The sequence below is a fragment of the Equus caballus genome, chromosome 27 (assembly GCF_041296265.1).
Source record: "Equus caballus isolate H_3958 breed thoroughbred chromosome 27, TB-T2T, whole genome shotgun sequence".
NCBI classification, from domain to species: Eukaryota; Metazoa; Chordata; class Mammalia; order Perissodactyla; family Equidae; genus Equus; species Equus caballus.
Genome location: NC_091710.1, coordinates 22,184,685 through 22,203,456, shown reverse-complemented (window position 1 = coordinate 22,203,456; position 18,772 = coordinate 22,184,685). Strand labels below are relative to the sequence as shown.

The 18,772-nt window shown below is 37.6% G+C and overlaps 1 protein-coding gene across 4 annotated transcripts in view; it reads right to left on the bottom strand.

Moving 5' to 3' along the window:
- Positions 1 to 18,772, bottom strand: part of ZMAT4 (zinc finger matrin-type 4) — a 321,138-nt gene that overhangs the window by 106,623 nt on the left and 195,743 nt on the right. For all 4 annotated transcript variants that reach the window (XM_001490204.5, XM_070253545.1, XM_070253544.1 and 1 more), the window contains exon 5: positions 15,610 to 15,837. In XM_001490204.5, the coding sequence (XP_001490254.2) occupies positions 15,610 to 15,837 (228 nt within the window). The remainder of the gene's footprint in view (positions 1 to 15,609; positions 15,838 to 18,772) is intronic.

The following is an 18,772-nucleotide window of genomic DNA, read 5'->3' as shown; positions in this document are numbered from 1 at the left end:
AGCTCTTGCAAAATACTTTCCGAGTTCTTGAGCTTAAACTAAACAACAGAGATCTTCAATCAATACCAACGAAGGGCCTTAGAGCGCTGAGGAAGAAAAATGAATTGTTTAGCAGCTTCACATAATACTGTCAGCTCCCTCAGTGTAGCCAAAATTGGCTAAAGGACGGTTAAGTGAATTGCATTTTGGTGTGTGTGTTTGATGCTGCTTTCGACCTTTTCTTGGTCAACATCTCACAACCAAGGACACCGGTTCCATGTATGAAATTTAGGGCTGTTTCCAACATATTAGCCAACTCTGAAATTAGAAATCCAAATTGGTTTCCAGTTCTCTACGTAATGAATGTGCCCACAATGCATAAACGGGGGCAGAATGATGCCATTTTAAAAGCCAAGCTCATCTTTTTGAGAACCGAGTCAGTGATGATGAAGAGTTAACCAAGCTTCTTCAGACAGTGTTCCATTTGTTAGCTTCATTAATAACAATAATGGGCAAAAATCCGTCTCAGCTGAAGAAAGAATTGCCCTACGTGATGTAAATAGACTACTGTGAATGTTCATCAACTACATTTCTTGTTGGATTTGAGATTGAACAGAAATTTATGTTATTACTCATTAAATTTATATTTTTCCTGTTAGTGTTCCCAAGGCCTTGCCAAAGTGTCTTTGAGAATTCTAGTGCTCTAGCTCCTTTCCATTCTGCTCAGGAGAGTGTGTGTGTAAGAGTACAAAGAGAAACAGCGCTTTCACTTGTTCTGTTCTCTCCTCCCCTGTGTAGCGCAGCCCCGCCCACGCCTTTGCGCAGGCCTCCGCCTCGATTCTATCTGGTTTCCCGGCTTCCTGAATCTCTCCACTCCAATCCATCACACAGGAATCCCCCTAAAGCACGGATGAGACCAGTCATCTCCCTACTCAAAAAATACGTTAGTGGCTACCAGATAAACTTCGGCTTCGCCTGAGGTGCAAGGCTATTTATAGTTTGGTTCTATTCCGTCTGCCCAGCTTTATCTCACTTGCACATCTAACCCCACTGAACTTGATTGCTAATTATGCTCATACTTTTTCCATCTCTCCATGTCTTTAGTCATGCTGATCTCTCTGCTCTAAAGAACCTGGTCACCAGTTTCCACATGTCCTGATGCTAACTCCAGGTTGGAAGTAACTTTTTCTCTATTTCCAATTTCCAAAGCATTATGCAGGGATGGTTCCTAAGCTCCTATTTTTTTAAATATATTTTGTTATATTTGTTTCAATGAAGATATTATCTTGCTCTTTTCACCTTCTCTAGACATTAAACCCTTTCAGATTAGATGATGAGTCACAGATATTTCAATGCTCCATATAACTTCAGGCACAGAGCCTGGCACAAAATAGATGCTTAGTAAGTGTGAAGGAATGAATGAAGGAAGGAAGGGAGTAATGAATGAATGAAAATGATCTCTTCGATATCACACTATTTTCCCACTCCAATAATATGACAGGAACATGAGGCATTTAAGCAGTTTAATTATCTAAGCCAAAATGTGGGCTCTGAAGATCAGAGCGAGTCTATATGCAACAGCTGAGGTGTCAAAACACATTAAAAATAATAATGCAAAAATAACCAGGTGTAATCTAAGCTGAGTATTTTCTTCTGGCACCTCTTCCCCTACCATTCAATTTAGAATTGTGTTCTATAATTATCATAACTGCTTAAAGGTCCTATTTTCTGCTGATTCTTAACTAGGTAAAATACAGCTTTCAGAGATTGAAAATATTAGTATAAGGAATGAACTAATGCTTTGTTTTAACTTATTAAATGTGATAAAAATAAACCTTACTTGACACAGTAATTTTCTATCAAGTATTCAGCCCTAGAAAATGTTCAATCATCCATTTGAGAACCATAGTTCTGACTGCACCATACGAACTGGAGAATGTAGAGTGTGGTCTTTAAATTGGTTAACAGGAGTAAGACCATACAAATCACTGGGCATTCATTCAGGACCTTCTAACAGCAATGTATTGGTTTGGATAATGTGGGTGACATGAAGAAGACATGGACCCTGCCTTCAAGAAACTTTGACAAGACTGAGACTGCATTGAAAGTATTGGGACCGATAAGACCCATGCCCAGCACTGGGTTTCACGCTTCAGGGGACGGCTCTGGCGGTGTCTGGGCACACATCCCGGCAGGTTAGGAGCAAATCAGGCAGCTGTCAAGGGCTCTGGAGGATCACTGTCCACCAAATTCTGTTGAATCCACATCAAATTGTTTTCTCATATTGTTCCCTTTCCTTGTCTGCACTGCAACTACTTTCTTGAGTTCAAATTGGCATAATTTCTCACTGTATTAAATTAATAGTCTTCCAACAAATCTCCCCACCTCTCCTCTAGTTCTCAGCCTCCACATTGCTGTATGTAGAGACCTCTTTCAAAAATACAAGTATCAACATGCAACTTTCCTGCCAGAAATCTTTAAATCACTCCCTAAGCCTTCAGGGTTAAGTGGAAGCATTCAACTCTCACCACAATCTGAGTCTTTATTTCTCCAAGTACTTCGGCAATTATTCCAAAACCTGGCCTTACACTTTAGCCAAGCCACCAGCTCCTCAGAGGGGCCCTGCTGTCCCCTGGTCCCATGCCTCTGTGTGGGCTCTGTCCTCTGCGTGTAATTTCATCCCGCTTGGCTGCCTGACCTGAATACTGTCTCATTGTCCTTCAAGGTTCACCTGACTCCTCTGATCTCAAAATCTGGGGGTTCCACTTCTCCATTCCCACTGTCACCCTTATATCTCCACACTTGAGCATTCTGGCTCTTTGCTTGCCCAATGAGAAAGGCTTAATTAGTGGCCAGAATCCTCTGTTCTACAATGAAGACGTCAGTGGCTACTTGTTAGGTCCATTTTCCCATGAATAAACTGCCTCTACCATGACTGAATGCACATGATGCATTCCCTTTTAATGCCCCTGCTATTCCGCAGGAGACAACACGCTGTTCCCGAGCTTGGTTTCCTCCTCAACTCAGTGACTGTCAAGAAATTTCTATTCTCCAGCCCACGCACCCACTGCCAGCACTATTAAAGGACCTAGGTCAGTTGTTCTTGCCCTTCAATACTACAGGAACTCTAGGGGTTTTTTTTAGCCCTGAAAACCATGAACAAATGATGGATCTCTTACTGGAAAACGTTGCTACCCTAAAAATCTGCTAGCGGTTTGAGAAATGTGGCCTTGAACAAAGGAATAGGTAAAGGGTGCATTCACAGGAATGACGGGAGTGACACCTAGAATGGACAAGAACCAAGCCCTTAAGCAGAGCAAATGTGAAGTATTTTGATTTACAAGCAAGATGGCATGCAAACATCTAAATGCACATAGAATGAATCAGAACTTCTTACAATGACCTATTAGGATCTACACAATGTGACCCTATCTAACCCCAGTCTCACTTTTTACCCCTTTCATTAGCTTCAGGCACTATGCCTGCAATTAGGCCTCAGACATGTCAAGTTCCTTCCCGACACACAGCCCTGTGTGCTTGCTAGTACCTCTGCTTGGAAGGAGCAGGTGCTTCATGTCTGGATCCCTCCCCTCCTTCAGGTCGCAGTTCAAAATCAGCTTCTCCAAAAGGCTGTCACGAACCACCCTATTTAAAGGAACTTACCTCCCATCTCATTATTTATGTCACTCCACTTCTCTCCCCTTAGCACCTGTCACAGGCTAAAAACATTTTGCTTGTTTATTTCCTGTCTTCTTCTCAAGACAGGAAGCTTCTCCTCTCATTCAGTGTAGTATCTCCAACACTTTGTGCCTGGTAGGAGTTCAATATTGGAGGAATGAATGGAAAAATGAATGAATAAATAAACAAATGAAGCGGAGATGAAACACAGAAGTAGCATATAACAAGCTTTCTGTTTCTAAACACTTCACTTCAAGTCACCTGATCAGAACCTCTGCTCCTATCATCCCCCATGGAGATTGGGAGCCCACAATGACGCTGTTAACTCCAATTAATTTAGTCCCCAAATCTTTGGAATCCCTCAAGCACTATATTGGAGTAGCCAGGTACAAAGGGAGTATGGTTACTGGATGACAAAAGGATTGTTAAAAACTCATATGGAGATTCTTGTGCACCCTTTAGCTGGGAAAGTATACCTTGTCTCTGCTGACCTGGGCCACAACATCCATCGGGCCAGAACCAGTTCTCGGGCAGAGGACCTCAGAAAAACTATTTTCTGTTGGCTTGGTTCTTGTGAGAACAGGCAGAACTCTGTTATATTTTAGTTTTAAAAAAAATGAAATCCTTGACTTGCATTTATTGCATATATTAATTCCACCTGTGGATGAGATACTTTTCACTCCAAAGGCTACAAGGCTGTAACAGCACAGTGTTTGTCACATAGGTCAGCTGTCCACCTGCATTCTGACTGGCTGCGGTGGTTTTAAAACGTCCCCATATTCTCTGACAATCAAAGGTGCAGTCTGATTCTCTACCACCCCTTGAATATGGACTGGTATTGACTTCAAGCTAATAGAATGTGATGGAAGTGATGCTATGTGACCTTCAAGCATCATAAAAAGGATAGCTTCCACCTGATGCTCTCTTGGACGTCTCGCTCTGTGGGAAGCCAGCCACCATAGCACGAGCAGGTTAAAGATCCCTGGGAGAAGCCCACGAGGAGAACATCCAAGGCCTCCTGCCAACATATGAGTGAGCGGCCTTTTCTTTCTTCTTTGACTCTGCTTTTTAAATTTACATGCCGCTCTCTTTTTGGTGTACAGTTCTACAATTTTGACAAACAAACACATACACCCGTGGAGCCACCACCATATCAAGGTACAGACAAGTCCCATTAGCCTCCAAATTCCCTTCTACGGCCCCACTGTAGCCAACCCTTTCCCCCAACCCCAATCCCTGGCAACCACTAACCTGTTAGCCAGAGTGGAACGAGCCGCTTTTAAAAGCAGAACTGCAGCCCAGGCTGATCTCTGGGCTACACTGTTATGAGAAACCTAAAACCAGAACCACCCAGCCATGCCACTCCCAGATTCCCCAGGGAAACTGTGAGAGATAATAAATGACTATTATTGCTTTCAGCCACTAAGTTTTGACGTAATTGCTTTCCAGCAATAGTTGCACTCGTTACCTTGGAAAACAGCTCATTTTTACCTAGAGCAGCTTCCTTTCCACTGGCCTTCGAGCAGATCTAGCACCCAAGTCCCCTGCACGGGTACCTTAGGTAACTGAAGGTGGAGGAGTGTCCCTGGATGGCAGGGCTAAGCTATCTACTGCCTGAGATGAGGGCAGAGGCCAAACTAATGAAACAGAATATGAGGCAGCCCACCTACTATCACCTGAAAGCCCACAGCAGAAATCACTCAAAAGGCAGAAATCTCTCACTCCAGAGTTCTGCTTATTTTGCGGTAAGTCTTCATTCTGACACACATACTACATTTACGATTTGAAGTCCTACATGAGCTTCTTGATTCCCTGGAAATTAATCCTCACTTCCTCTAATAAAGGCAGAAGCTGCATTACAGAGGGAGTTATAAATTCTAGGGACCCCTCTAGCAGTATGTTTTCTCTTCATAGAACTTTGCTTCTCAATTCCAGACCCCTATAAATAATGAATGTGATTTCTTTGCATTTCTATATTCACTGAAGCTGAGAAGGGGTCATGAATGTAAGAAAAACTCCTTTATTAAAGGTGTATAATGTACTTTGCAAATAATGCATTTCTGGGAAACTGAGAGTTCACTATGGCCACCTGAATTCAAAGCAAGTGTTAGACTAAAACATGTAAGTTACCAAACTCAACTGTTTTAAAATGAAAGAGTTAATTAAATTACCCAAATTCTAGCTAGTCAATGATGAGTCCTGGAAATTGGTGCACCTGCAATCAAGAGTTGAAGATCTAGCTATAAGTTAGAAGGGGACAGTCATTTCACTTCTCTGGCCTTCAGAATCTGCTCTGTAAAAAGAAGGGCTATAATTCAATGACGTTTGATGTCCTTTCCAGTATCATCAGCTTATGATGGCCAGAAATATTATTACATTTTCAAATGAGTTATTTTGCTGTGTCTTCAGACAAGAATTACACCAGAATACTCTAGTTTCCTCTGAAAAAAAGAACCATCTAGGTATTTTTCTATCCCAAGACTTCTGAAAGAATAAATTATAAAGGTCTGCAAAATGAATATTCTATTTGCACCTAGCTATAGTTTCATAACTTACACTGTCACTGTTTCTAAATAAGAAACTGCCTTAGATGTGTGCTTTATGCTGGCAAGAAGAATTTAAACTATAAAACAAACCTCTAAAGTACTTTCTGACCAGGAAATATTATAATTCCATAATTCAAGAACTTCCTTTGTTTTCTACATTGGATTCCGTATTCATAAACAGGTAACTATTTTTCTTACTAAATTAAAACTTGGAAGTAGAGACAGATATCATCTGTTTTCTGGAATGAATAACACTAAAGTTGAGTCAGTAACCAGTTTATGCATATTAATAACTATTTAGACCTATCCCATTTAAAATTCTTTATTAATCTATAAGAATAATTTCCTTTATAAAAATTTGATCTGCCACTTGAAGCAAAGGAAAGCAAGAATGCTAACACAGTTCTACAGCTTCCAATGGCCAAACAGTGTGAATATTAAAAAAACACAAAAGATGCAAATTTTTTGTGCTATTAAATTACATACAAATAATAGGTAAAAGTTATGTGTAGGTTACAGAAACCAAGATCAATGTACAGAAATCAATTGCATTTCCTGTACATCAGTAACAAACATATAAAAATGAAATCTCAAAAAATATAATTTATACTATATTTATACTAGTATATTATACTAATTATACTAATTTATACTAGTGTTAAAGGACATAAAACACTTATATATTTAGGTATACCCAACATAGAAGCATCTAAATACATAAAGCAAATATTAACAGACCTAAAGAGAGAAATAGACAACAATACAATAAGAGTAGGGGACCTTAATACCCCACTTACATTGATGGATAGATCATTCAGACAGAAAATCAATAAGGAAACACTGGCTTCAAATGACACATAGACTAGATGGACTTAATAGATATATACAGAACATTCTATCCAAAAGCAGCAAAATACACATTCTTCTCAAGTGCACATGGAGCATTCTCCAGGATAAATCATATATTAGGCCAGAAAATAAGTATCAATAAATTTAAGAAGATTGAAATCCTATTAAGCCTCTTTTTCTGACCACAATGGTATGACACTAGAAATAAATTACAAAAAGAAAACTGGAAAAATTATAAACATGTGGAGATTGAACAACATGCTAGTGCACAACCAATAAGTCGACAAAGAAATTGAAGAAGAAGTAAAAAAATACCTGAAGACAAACGAAAATGGAATTACAACACACCAAAACCTATGGGACGCAACAAAAGCAGTTCTAAAAGGGAATTTCATAGCAATTCAGGCCTACCTCAAGAAACATGAAAAATCACAAATAAATGATCTAACTTTAGGGGCTGGCCCCATGGCCAAGTGGATAAGTTCACGCACTCTGCCTTCGGTGGCCCAGGGTTTCACCGGTTTAGATCCTGGGCGTGGACATGGCACCGCTCATCAGGCCACGTTGAGGTGGCGTCCCACATGCCACAACTAGGAGGACCCACAACTAAAAATATATAACTATGTACTGGGAGGATTGGGGAAGAAAAAGCAGGGGAAAAAACAATAACAACAAAACAAGAAGATTGGCAACATTTGTTAGCTCAGGTGCCAATCCTTAAAAAAAAATTATCTAACTTTACATCTAAAGGAACTAGAAAAAGAAGAAAAAATGAAGCGCAAAGTTAACAGAAAGAAGGAAATCATAAAGATCAGAGCAGAAATAAACGAAACAGAGACTGAAACAGCAAGAGAAAAGATCCATAAAACTAAGAGCTGGTTCTCCAAAAATATAAACAAAATTGACAAACATTTAGCTAGACTCACTAAGAAAAAAAGAGAGAGAATTCAAATAAATAAAATCAGAAGTGAAAGAGAAGTTACAACTGATACTACAGAAACACAAATGATCATCTGAGACCACTATGAACAATTATAAGCCAACTAATTGGACAACCTAGAAGAAATGAACAAATTCCTGGAAAAATAAATCTTCCAAGATTGAATCATTAAGAAACAGAAAATCCAAATATGCCAATTACTAGTAAGGAGATTGAATCAGTAATCAAAAACCTCCCAAAAAACAAAGTTCAGGACCAGACAGCTTCACTGGTGAATTCCACAAAACATTCATAGAAGATATAATATCTATCCTTCCCAAACTCTTCCAAAAAATTGAAGAGGAGGGAATGCTTCCAAACTCATTTTATGAGGCCAGCATTAACCTGATAACAAAACCAGCTGAGGACACTTCAAAAAAAGAAAATTACAGGCCAATATTTCTGATGAACATAGATGCAAAAATCCTCAACGAACTATTAGGAAATTGAATTCAACAATACATTAAAAGGATCATACACCATGATCAAGTGGTATATATTCCAGGGATGCAAGGATGGTTCAACACCTGCAAATCAATCAATGTGATATACCACATTAACAAAATAAAGGAAAAAAATTATATGATCATCTCAATAGACACAGAAAAAGCATTTGACAAAATTCAACATCCATTTATGATAAAAACTCTCAACAAATTGCATACAGAGGAAATGTACCTCAACATAGGAAAGGCTATAGATGACAACCACAGCTAATATCACACTCACAGTGAAAAGCTGAAATGAAAGCTTTTCCTCTAAGATCAGGAACAAGACAAGCATGTCCACTCTTGCCACTTTTATTCAACACAGTATTGCAGTCCTAGCTGGAGCAATTTGGCAAGACAAAGAAATAAAAGACATCTAAATTGGAAAGGAAGAAGTAAACCTGTCACTATTTGCAGATTAGATGATTTCGTAAATAGAAAACCCTAAGAACTCCACTAAAAAATTGTTAGAACTAACAAACAAAGTTGCAGGATACAAAATCAATATACAAAAATTGGTTGCATTCTATACACTAACAATGAAATATCAGAAAGAGAAATTAAGAAAGCAATCCCATTTTCAATTGCATCAAAAAGAGTAAAATACCTAGCAATAATAATAATAATAATCATCCAGGAAGTAAAAGACCTATACACTGAACTGTATAAGACATTGATGAAAGAAACTGAAGAAGACACAAATAAATGGAAAGATATTCCATGCTCCTGGATTGCAAGAATTAATATTGTTAAAATATCCATATTTCCGAAAGCAATCTACAGATTGAATGCAATCTCTATCAAAATTCTGATGTCATTTTTCACAGAAATAGAACAAACAATCCTAAAATTTGTATGGAACCAGAAAAGACCCCAAATAGCCAAAGCAATCTTGAGACAAAGGAACAAAGCTGGAGGCACAATGCTCCCTGATTTCAAACTATGTTACAAAGCTATAGTAATCAAAACAGTATGGTATTGGCATAAAAACAGACACACAGATCTATGGAACAGAATAAAGAAGCCAAAAATAAACCCATGCATATATGGTCAATTAATTCATGGCAAAGGAGGCAAAAATATACAATGGGGAAAGGATAGTTTCTTCAAAATATAGTGTTGGGAAAATTGGACAGCCACACAAAAAAGAATGAAAATAGACCACTATCTTATGCCATACACAAAAGTTAACTCGAAATGGATTAAGGACTTGAATCTGAGACCCAAAACCATAAACTCTTAGGATAAAAAGTAGGCAATAAGCTCCTTGATGCCAGTCTTCATCAGGATTTTTTTGGATTGATTCCAAAGGCAAAAATAAACAAGTAAGACTACATCAAACCAAAAAGCTTCTGCACAGCAAGGGGAAGTGTCAACAAAATGAAAAGGCAACCTAGTGAATGGGAGAGAATATTTGCAAATCATATATCCAATAAGGATTAACATCCAAAACATACGAAGAATCCCACAAATCAACACGAAAAAAACAAACAATCTGATTTTTAAAAGGGCAGAGGATCTGAATAGACGTTTTTCCAAAGAAATACAGATAACCAACAGGCACATTAAAAGATGCTCAAAATCATTAATCCTCAGGGAAATGCAAATCAAAACCACAATGAGATATCACCTCACACCTGTTAGAATGGCTATTACCAAAAAGACAAGAAATAACAAGTGTTGGCAAGGATATGGAGAAAAATTAACCCTTGTGCACTGTTGGTGTGAACGCAAACTGGTGCAGGCACTATGGAAAACAGTATGGAGGTTTCTCAAAAAGTTAAATAATAGAACTACCATATGATCCAACAATCCTACTTCTGGGTATTTATCCAAAAAAATGAAAACACTAATTCAAAAAGAGATATGCATCCCTATGTTCATTGCAGCATTATATACAGTAGCCAAGATATGAAAACAACCTATGTGTCCATTGATGGATGAATGGATAAAGAAGGTGTGTATATACATATGTATATATACACAAGGGAATATCATTCAGTGTAAGAAAAAATGAAATCTTACCATTTGCAGCAACATGGATGGGCCTTGAGGGCATTATGCTAAGTGAAATAAGTCAGACAGAGGAAGATAAATACAGTATAATTTCACTTATGCTTGGAATCTAAGAAAACAAAACAAATGAGCAAACAGAACAAAACATATAGATACAGAGAACAGATTAGTGGTTGCCAGAGGCGATGGAGGTTGGGAGATGGGCAAAATGGGTAATTGAGATCAAGAGGTACAAACTTCCAGTAATAAAATAAATTAGTCACAAGGATGTAATGTACAGCATGGTGACTATAGTATAATAATACTGTATTGCATATTTGAAAGTTGCTAAGACTAAATCTTAAAAGTTCTCATCACAAGAAAAAACACTTGTGACTTTGTATAGCGATGAATGGTAATTAGATTTATTGTGATGATCATTTCACAGTATACAAATATAGAATCATTATATTGTACACCTGAAACTAACATAATGTTATATGTTAATTATACCTCAATTAAAAAAAGAAAAAAAATACTTGAGAATAAATTTAACAAATAACGGGTAAAACTTTTACACTGAAAACTACAGGACATTGCTGAAAGAAGTTAAAGAAACATAAATAAATAGAGAGATATAAGATGTTCATGGATTGGAAGACTCAATATTGTGAAGAATTTAAGTAAATTCCCCCCAAATTGATCTATAGATTGAATTCAATCCCATTCAACATTCCAAGTTTTCTACGTAGAGATTGACAAGCTGACTATAAAATTTATATAGAAATGCAAAGGATTTAGAACAAACAATCTTGAGAAAGAAGAACAAATCTGGAGAATTTGCACTACCTGATTTCAAGACTTCTGTAATGCTAAAAAAATCAATATAATGTATTACAGGCAGAAAGATCAACAACTAAATCCATGGAACACAACAGACTGCATAGAAATGGACTCACCCTTGATCAGTAGATTTTCAGCAAAGGTGCCAAGAAAATTCAATGAGGAAAAAAAATATTTTCAACAAGTTTTCTGTAACAATCAGGTGAATGTATGAAAACAAAATAAATTTCAACCCCTACCTCACACCATACACAAAAAGTAATTTGAAATACATCATAATCCTAGATGTAAAAGCTAAAATGATGAAACTTGTAGAAGAAAACATACAGGAATGTCTTTGAACATGGGTGCGGACAAAGATTTTTTAGATGGCACACAAAAGAGCAATGATCATAAAAGGAAAAGGAGATAAATTATACTTCCATAATTTAATATTTCTGCTCACCAGAATTTTTTTAAGAAAATGAAGAGTCAAGCGACGGAACAGGAGAAAAATATTCACAATGTATATATCTGACAAAGGATATGTGTCAATAATATAGGAAAACCTCCTAGCTACTACTAAAAAAAGATCAAAAAATCAAATTTTGAAAAAAGAGACAAAGATGAGACCAGATACTTCACAAAGGAAGATACACAGATGACCAATAAGCACACTGAAAAAGCACTTAACATGTTAGTTCACATGGAAACGCAAATTAAAGCCTGATGAAATACTCTCCCACACCCACTAGAATGGCCAAAATTCAAAGACTAACAGAAACAAATGCTGGTTAGGATATGGAACTAATATATATTGCTTTTGGGAATGCAAAATAATGCAACTATTTGGGGAAAAACGCTGGCAGTTTCTTATATAATTAAAAGTACACCCAACTTATGACCCAGCAATTCAATTCCTGGGTATTTACCAAGAGAAGTAAAACATATGTTGACCAAAAAAGAATGTTCATGAAATCTTTATTTAAAATAGCACCAAGAAAATCGAGAGGACAACAGATAAAGAAATTGTGGAATTTTTGTGCAGTAGAATACTACAGTGATTAAGTGCAAGCAGCTACTCCGCTTTATATGCAACAAATGGAGACATTTCAAAAACAGTATGTTACACAGGAGAAGCTAGACACACACAAAAAAATACTTTCTGCTCCCATTTATAGGAAATTTTAGAACAGGCAAAATTAATCTATGGTGAAAAGTTAAGAAAAGTGCTTCCTTGGAATGGGAGGTGAGGATTGAGTGGGAAAGTGCATAGAGGAATTATGTCATGAGGGAAAAATTATGTATCTTGATAGGAATGTGGGTTACACAGATGTTCACCTTGTCAAAATTCATGGAACTATAACATTCAATATCTCAATTTCACAATACGTAAAATGTATATCATATTTAAAAATTAGAAGAAAAAAATCATAATTTCTTGTAAAAATTACATAATCATGATCCTCTTAGAAATGAAAATGATTGCCATGTTAAGAATGTACAATCTAGGTGATTTTTAAAATTTTTGCTTTCTCTGTTTATTCATCCATTCTGCGATTATTGTGTGCCTACTATGTGTCCATCACTGCTATAGTGTCTTGAACACAACAGTGAGCGAAAAAAGACATAGATGCCTGCTTTCAAGGTGCTAACAATCTACAGCAGGAATAGGGAGAAAAGACAGGAAAACCATAATTAATAAGTAAATGATGCAGTGTTTAAAAAGCTGAGGAGTGCTATAAAAGAGAGAAAGCCTCTGACACTGCCATATCGTGCTCCAGTTGCTTGATGCCATTTTTCAAAAACTTATGGATATGCCTGAATTTACTGATTAGCATTTCTGCCTTCATTAATTCGTTGATAATGCATTAGAAGCATTACAGAAATAGGTGTGTGTGTTTTAAAAAGTGCTGGGTTGTCATCATTGCTTTATTCCTCCAGCTTTTGACATATTTGATGGCTGAATAAATATGTATCAAGATATCACCTGGGAAGGTGAAAAGGTTGGTTTCAAGGACATTACGTTCAACACTAATTGCATTTCATGTGCTACTGAGTCATAGACACATTGAGTTATCAAGTCAAAGAGCAGCCCTCTTTGTCTTCTGTGTAAAAGACAAGCTGCTCAAATGTTACAGAATTCAGACGCCTAAGTCATTTAGCTGTGCTTGTGCATAAAAGACGCAGCACTGATAATTCAAAAAAGACGCGAAGAATGTGCTCTAGGAATAATTCTTTTATAAGTCATAATATCTGGCACAGAACATAAATAAAGCCCTATTTTTCTCCTTCAGTGCCCTGCCGTGAAGGAGTCACCGAGCCAACTTGTTATCTGCTAGTAACAGCGCGTTGCGGGTAAGCCTTCAGCTACGGAGAGATTCTTCCTGTATTTTTTAACAAGACATAGACTGAGAACACTAGAAATCCACAACAAAAAGCAATAGTACCGACAACTCAAAAGCCTCTTCAATGAGATTATTCAACATACAGAAATACTAAGCCCCATGTTGTTTTTCTACAGGTAGAAATCATACACAAAAATAAAGCGTTTTTGCTTGCTTTTATTTGTTGTTTTTAATTACTTATCTTGGAAAAATCAGACTCTAATCAAGTTCGATAGATGTACTAATGGACCTTGAGCCTTAAATCTATACTGTAGGATAGGATTGTTCCACAAGGTGTTCCTTTGCCAGCTACAGCTATCTACCTCTTTTCTTGAACATACAGCCGGCCCTCCTCACCTGCGGATTCCACATCTGCAGATTCAACCAACTGCAGATCGAAAGGCCTACAATGGTTGCATCTGTACCAAACATGTACGAACTTTTTTTCTTGTCATCATTCCCTAAACAATACAGTATAACCACTATTTGCACAGCACTTGCATTGCATTAGGTATTATAAGTAATCTAGAGATGATTTAAAGTACACAGAAGCTTGTGTGTTGGTTATATGCAAATACTACACCATTTTGTATAAAGGACTTGAGCATCCCTGGATGTTGGTATCCAAGGGATCCTGGAACTAATCCCCCACGGATACCAAAGGAGGACCATACATAATTCTGCTCACACGGAATGCCTTTTCACCTGCTAAAAGGCTGCTCACATTTCTAGTTACAACTCAGATCCCTTTCCTTGGTGAAGTCTTCCCCAACCCACACAATCGGAAGTGACCCGTCCCTCCTCTCAGCTCACACAGCATGATCTTCTGTCCCACTTATTTGGTCTAGAATTGTAGTAGGTCATTTTCTGACTATAATTATCCCTCTCGGAGGCTCACAGCCTGGTTAGGATAATAAGAATTCCAGGCTCTACATACAGAACCCACTTTAAAGCCAAGTTGCATTCTCAAAATTGATTGGTAGATTTTGTAATTACAGCTATTATGAATAATGATTCCCTGGCCAGCCACTGAAGCTTATCTAACCCATACAACACCTGAAGTAGAGGTATCAACAGCACCCTTTGCAGAATTACTTTTCTGAGAAAATGCATTTTCTCAGAAAAATATAATATGTGATTTTGTCCTACTTCTGCATTGTCAACATCAGTTGATCAAAAATGTTTAGGTGATGAGAAAAGGCTTCAATGGCTGTTGATGATGAGATATTCTATTAAGCCCCACAAATTAGGGTGTCTTCCTAATGAATCCATGGGACTGATCCTCACCCTGTGGTTTCCAAGTTTTGGCTCAGCATCTTCTGTCAAATCTCACGCAAAATTCAAACACTGCGTGGTTTCTATCAATCAAGAAAATACCTGCCAAGGTAGGGGCGGGGAGCCTGGTGTAGACTATAGAGCGGGACACAGCACCGTCTTACCTCCGTTTCCTAGATATTTCTATTAAAGGAGGTGGGGCTTGCTTTAAGCCGCTAAATACTCAATGTGTTGCTTTGTTTTGGCTGTATTTATGAAAACACAAAAGTTTAAAATAAGATAATGCTACTTGGCCTTTTTAGCATCTTCTCTCATACTGCTCATCTTACAAAAGCATTCATCAGAGCTGTTTAAAGATAAAGCAGAAAGAAAAAGTCTGATTCATGGGTGGGTGGGTTTGATCTGAAAAACAGTCAATAAAATTACGAAAATAAACACTGAAACAACCGAGATTACAAAAATTAAGCTAGTTTTCTGTTCATCTCCTTTTTCTTCTATTCCTTTTGGATGAGCCTAGATGATTAAGAAGAAGAATCATGCCAATTGGTGGAAGCACAATCCTTTCTCTGAAAGCCCAGTTCCATGGCAGAAATTAGAAGAGTTTCTCTCACCTCTTAGTTCTCCTGTGTCCAGAGTCGTCCCCAGTTGTTCTAATAAAGCAACTCTCGCCGCATTCTTTTTGTGTTTCTTGCCATCGTAATGTTGCTGCGCCATCAGAGGATTATTAAACCAGGCTGCACAGAGCCCACAGTATCTGTCTGAATCTCTTCTTTGATAGGGAGACGTGACCACTGGCGCCGTGTCCACCCTCGGCGGCTTGAGTGAACTCAGGGGTGTTGCTGTGATGGGAAACAACCAGAGAGAACCACAGCCAGGTTAGTCCATGACTGAGTACCCTCGCCCTCAGATCTCAAGATGGAAGAGGCTCATGCTCATTCTACAGCTCAAAAATCCAAGAGCTGGAGAGCAGGAAAATGATCTTTGCCAGCCTTTGTTTTTGAAGCTGGGGTACAAGTGAAAATCCCTAATTTATTGAGATCAGAGTTTGCACATTGTTAAACTCAAATCTGATAGTTTAGGAACCGATACCTTACGAGGAAAGAAAGATTTTAAAAAATAAACTCTTGGAGGAGGGAGGGACATATTTATCAAATTGAAGCCAAAACTTGAAGTAAACATTGAACAATCATGACTTGAAAGATTCTGAATGAATGAATGAGACATTTGTGTGCTATAAATGGAAATAACCAACAAATAAAGGATTTGCCCAAGTGATAGAAACAGATCTTTCAGTGACATGGATTGTACCAACTGACAAAATCCTGCTAATTTTAGTCAGTTATTTCCATTTATTGTGATAGGTTATTTTCAACCTATAGCTGCTAAAATTGATGCTGAAAGTACAACATTTTTTTAAAAGACCAAAAGACGAACATTATAGAGCGGATGTTGCTGATCTAAACTGAAAAGGCATCATATCACTATTTTCACAGTGCCCATGCCCAGCTATTAATTTAACACATTCCACTGTGAGCTTACAGTTATTTATCGTCCAGAAAAGAGAGAACCTAACTTGAAGGAGTCTCCTAACAGAAAGTAAAAATAACTTTTGAACGCATTACAACATACAAGTTGCTTTCATCCTTACAATGATTCAGATTACTGTCCCATTTCTTAGTCGGTGGATTTCAGAGATGTCAAATGATTTACAGAAAGTGACATATTTAGTCAGATAAAGGCAAGACTCCAAACCAAATCCTTAATTTCTAAGGCAATGTTCCTTTCAATATGCCTAAGGACTCTTCATACTTTTTAATAACCAGAGGGATTTTTTTTTTTTTTTTTTTGCTGGACCTCAGTCACGTTTGTATTTTATATAGGATTTAATTTTTAAAAATTTCTGATCCCAATACTTTGGAGAAAAAAAGAAATCTGAATTCTCACATGGTCCATAAGTCATAATGCAACACAGCAGGGCCTTCTGTTTGGTTTTTGCCTCTGTGATGTGGAGGGCAGCTGACAAAACCATGAAAATTAGAGTCATTCCAAGGAGACGCCGGTACCTGGAACCTCAACAACAAGTTCAGGAACTACCTAACTCCGCAAGCTTTCAAGCAACTTTTGTGTGGGCTTTTATTTTTTAGATTAAGTAACTGATACAGAAGTAAATACTTGCTAAATGACAGTTTAATTCAAAAAATGCTTGTATTGTGACAATATCTCAAGAAAGTCTTTTCCTCTCTACCCCGAGATTTCATCAGACAGGAAAGTTTTAGCCAGCATGGATGAAACCTAATGGTATATTTCTACAGGGCCTTAGAGAAATAACATGTCTCCTAAAAGCCTCATTGCTAGATTCAGTCACAAAGCACTATGTAAAATTAAAGCTCACACGTGGGCCACGCCATCCTAGCAGCCACCCAGTATCATTCTGTTGTGACTGAGAAATGCCAAAAAAAAAAAAAAACTACAATAGGCAGTGAACCTGTATGTGAAAAGACTTCTATCCACTTTTCTGAAGGAAATTGGATCTTGCCTCCAAAGTTTCTTGCATTGTTATCAATTTCTGAAGACTTATAGCTGCCTAGTGTTTTCGGTGGCAATGGAAAATATACCAAATCTTGGCAACCTGAATGAACTTTGACGCTTGAAGCATAATTTACTTTTCTCTAAACTGGGCCCTAAAAGAACATTTCACAGTGGATTTTATCAATTGGTACTTTATATACCACATGCTGGCAGGAGTGATGCACAGTAGAATATTCACCAAATAAGATAATCTTATCTTGCGCATGAGAAAGTAGTTAGATGCTGCATCTGTATTGTAGCTTCTCCTCTTAAATAATTCTACTGCCCTGTGTGCTGTCTGAAAGTTTCTCTTATGCTTCTGTTTCCAACCGTCTTCACCAATCTCAACCCAGTTTACATTCCATACAAAGGCAAACAGACGAAGTAGCATGAGGGGGGAGCGGTAACAGATTTGAATCAAAGTCAGTAATCAAAGTTGGGCTGGACTCCACCACCAATGAGCTGTGTGACCTTTGGCAAAGCTCTGGAGTCTCTGGTTTCCACAAGGTTAGAATTCAGGCTCACCATCTCTTTAAAACTCATAGTTTGGGGATGGAACAGATTGTAGAAGCTCCCTCTCTTTTTTGGCTTCAACTGGATGCCAAATAGCAAGGTACTATGGGAGGAGAGCAGTTTCCAGGTTATAAAGCTAAATCTGTGTGCGTGCATGGACCATAACACGCATGTTTCTTTGAAAAAAGTTTATTATTCTAATAAAATGCATACAAAGTGGGATAAAGATTACCCTTTGGTTTAAAAACATGTTTTTAACAAAACCCTTTAGTTGATGAATAGTTAATTTTTATTTTAATGTCATGCTTTATGTTTTCATTCTCACTGCAAATATATTTAGCTAAATACTGACTTCACCTCCCCTATGTACTACTTAAGACCAAGAGTTAATTCATCAAAATCAGTAGTTTTCAACCTTGGATGAATATTAGACTCACCAGGAGCTTTAAAAATCTCTATGTCCAGGCTGTTCCCCAGACCAATGAGATCAGAATCTTTTGCTAGAAGCCAGGCATCAGAATGCTTTTAACACTTCCCTCCCTTCCACCTGGATCCATATTTCCAAAGGACAGTCAATGTTGAGAACCACTGATCTAAACAGGGCCAGTTTTAGTTTGAAAATGACTGTAAAAGAAAGCCTTCTTAGATCTTCACATAAAAGAAAGTCAAACATTACATTCAACAACAATGAGG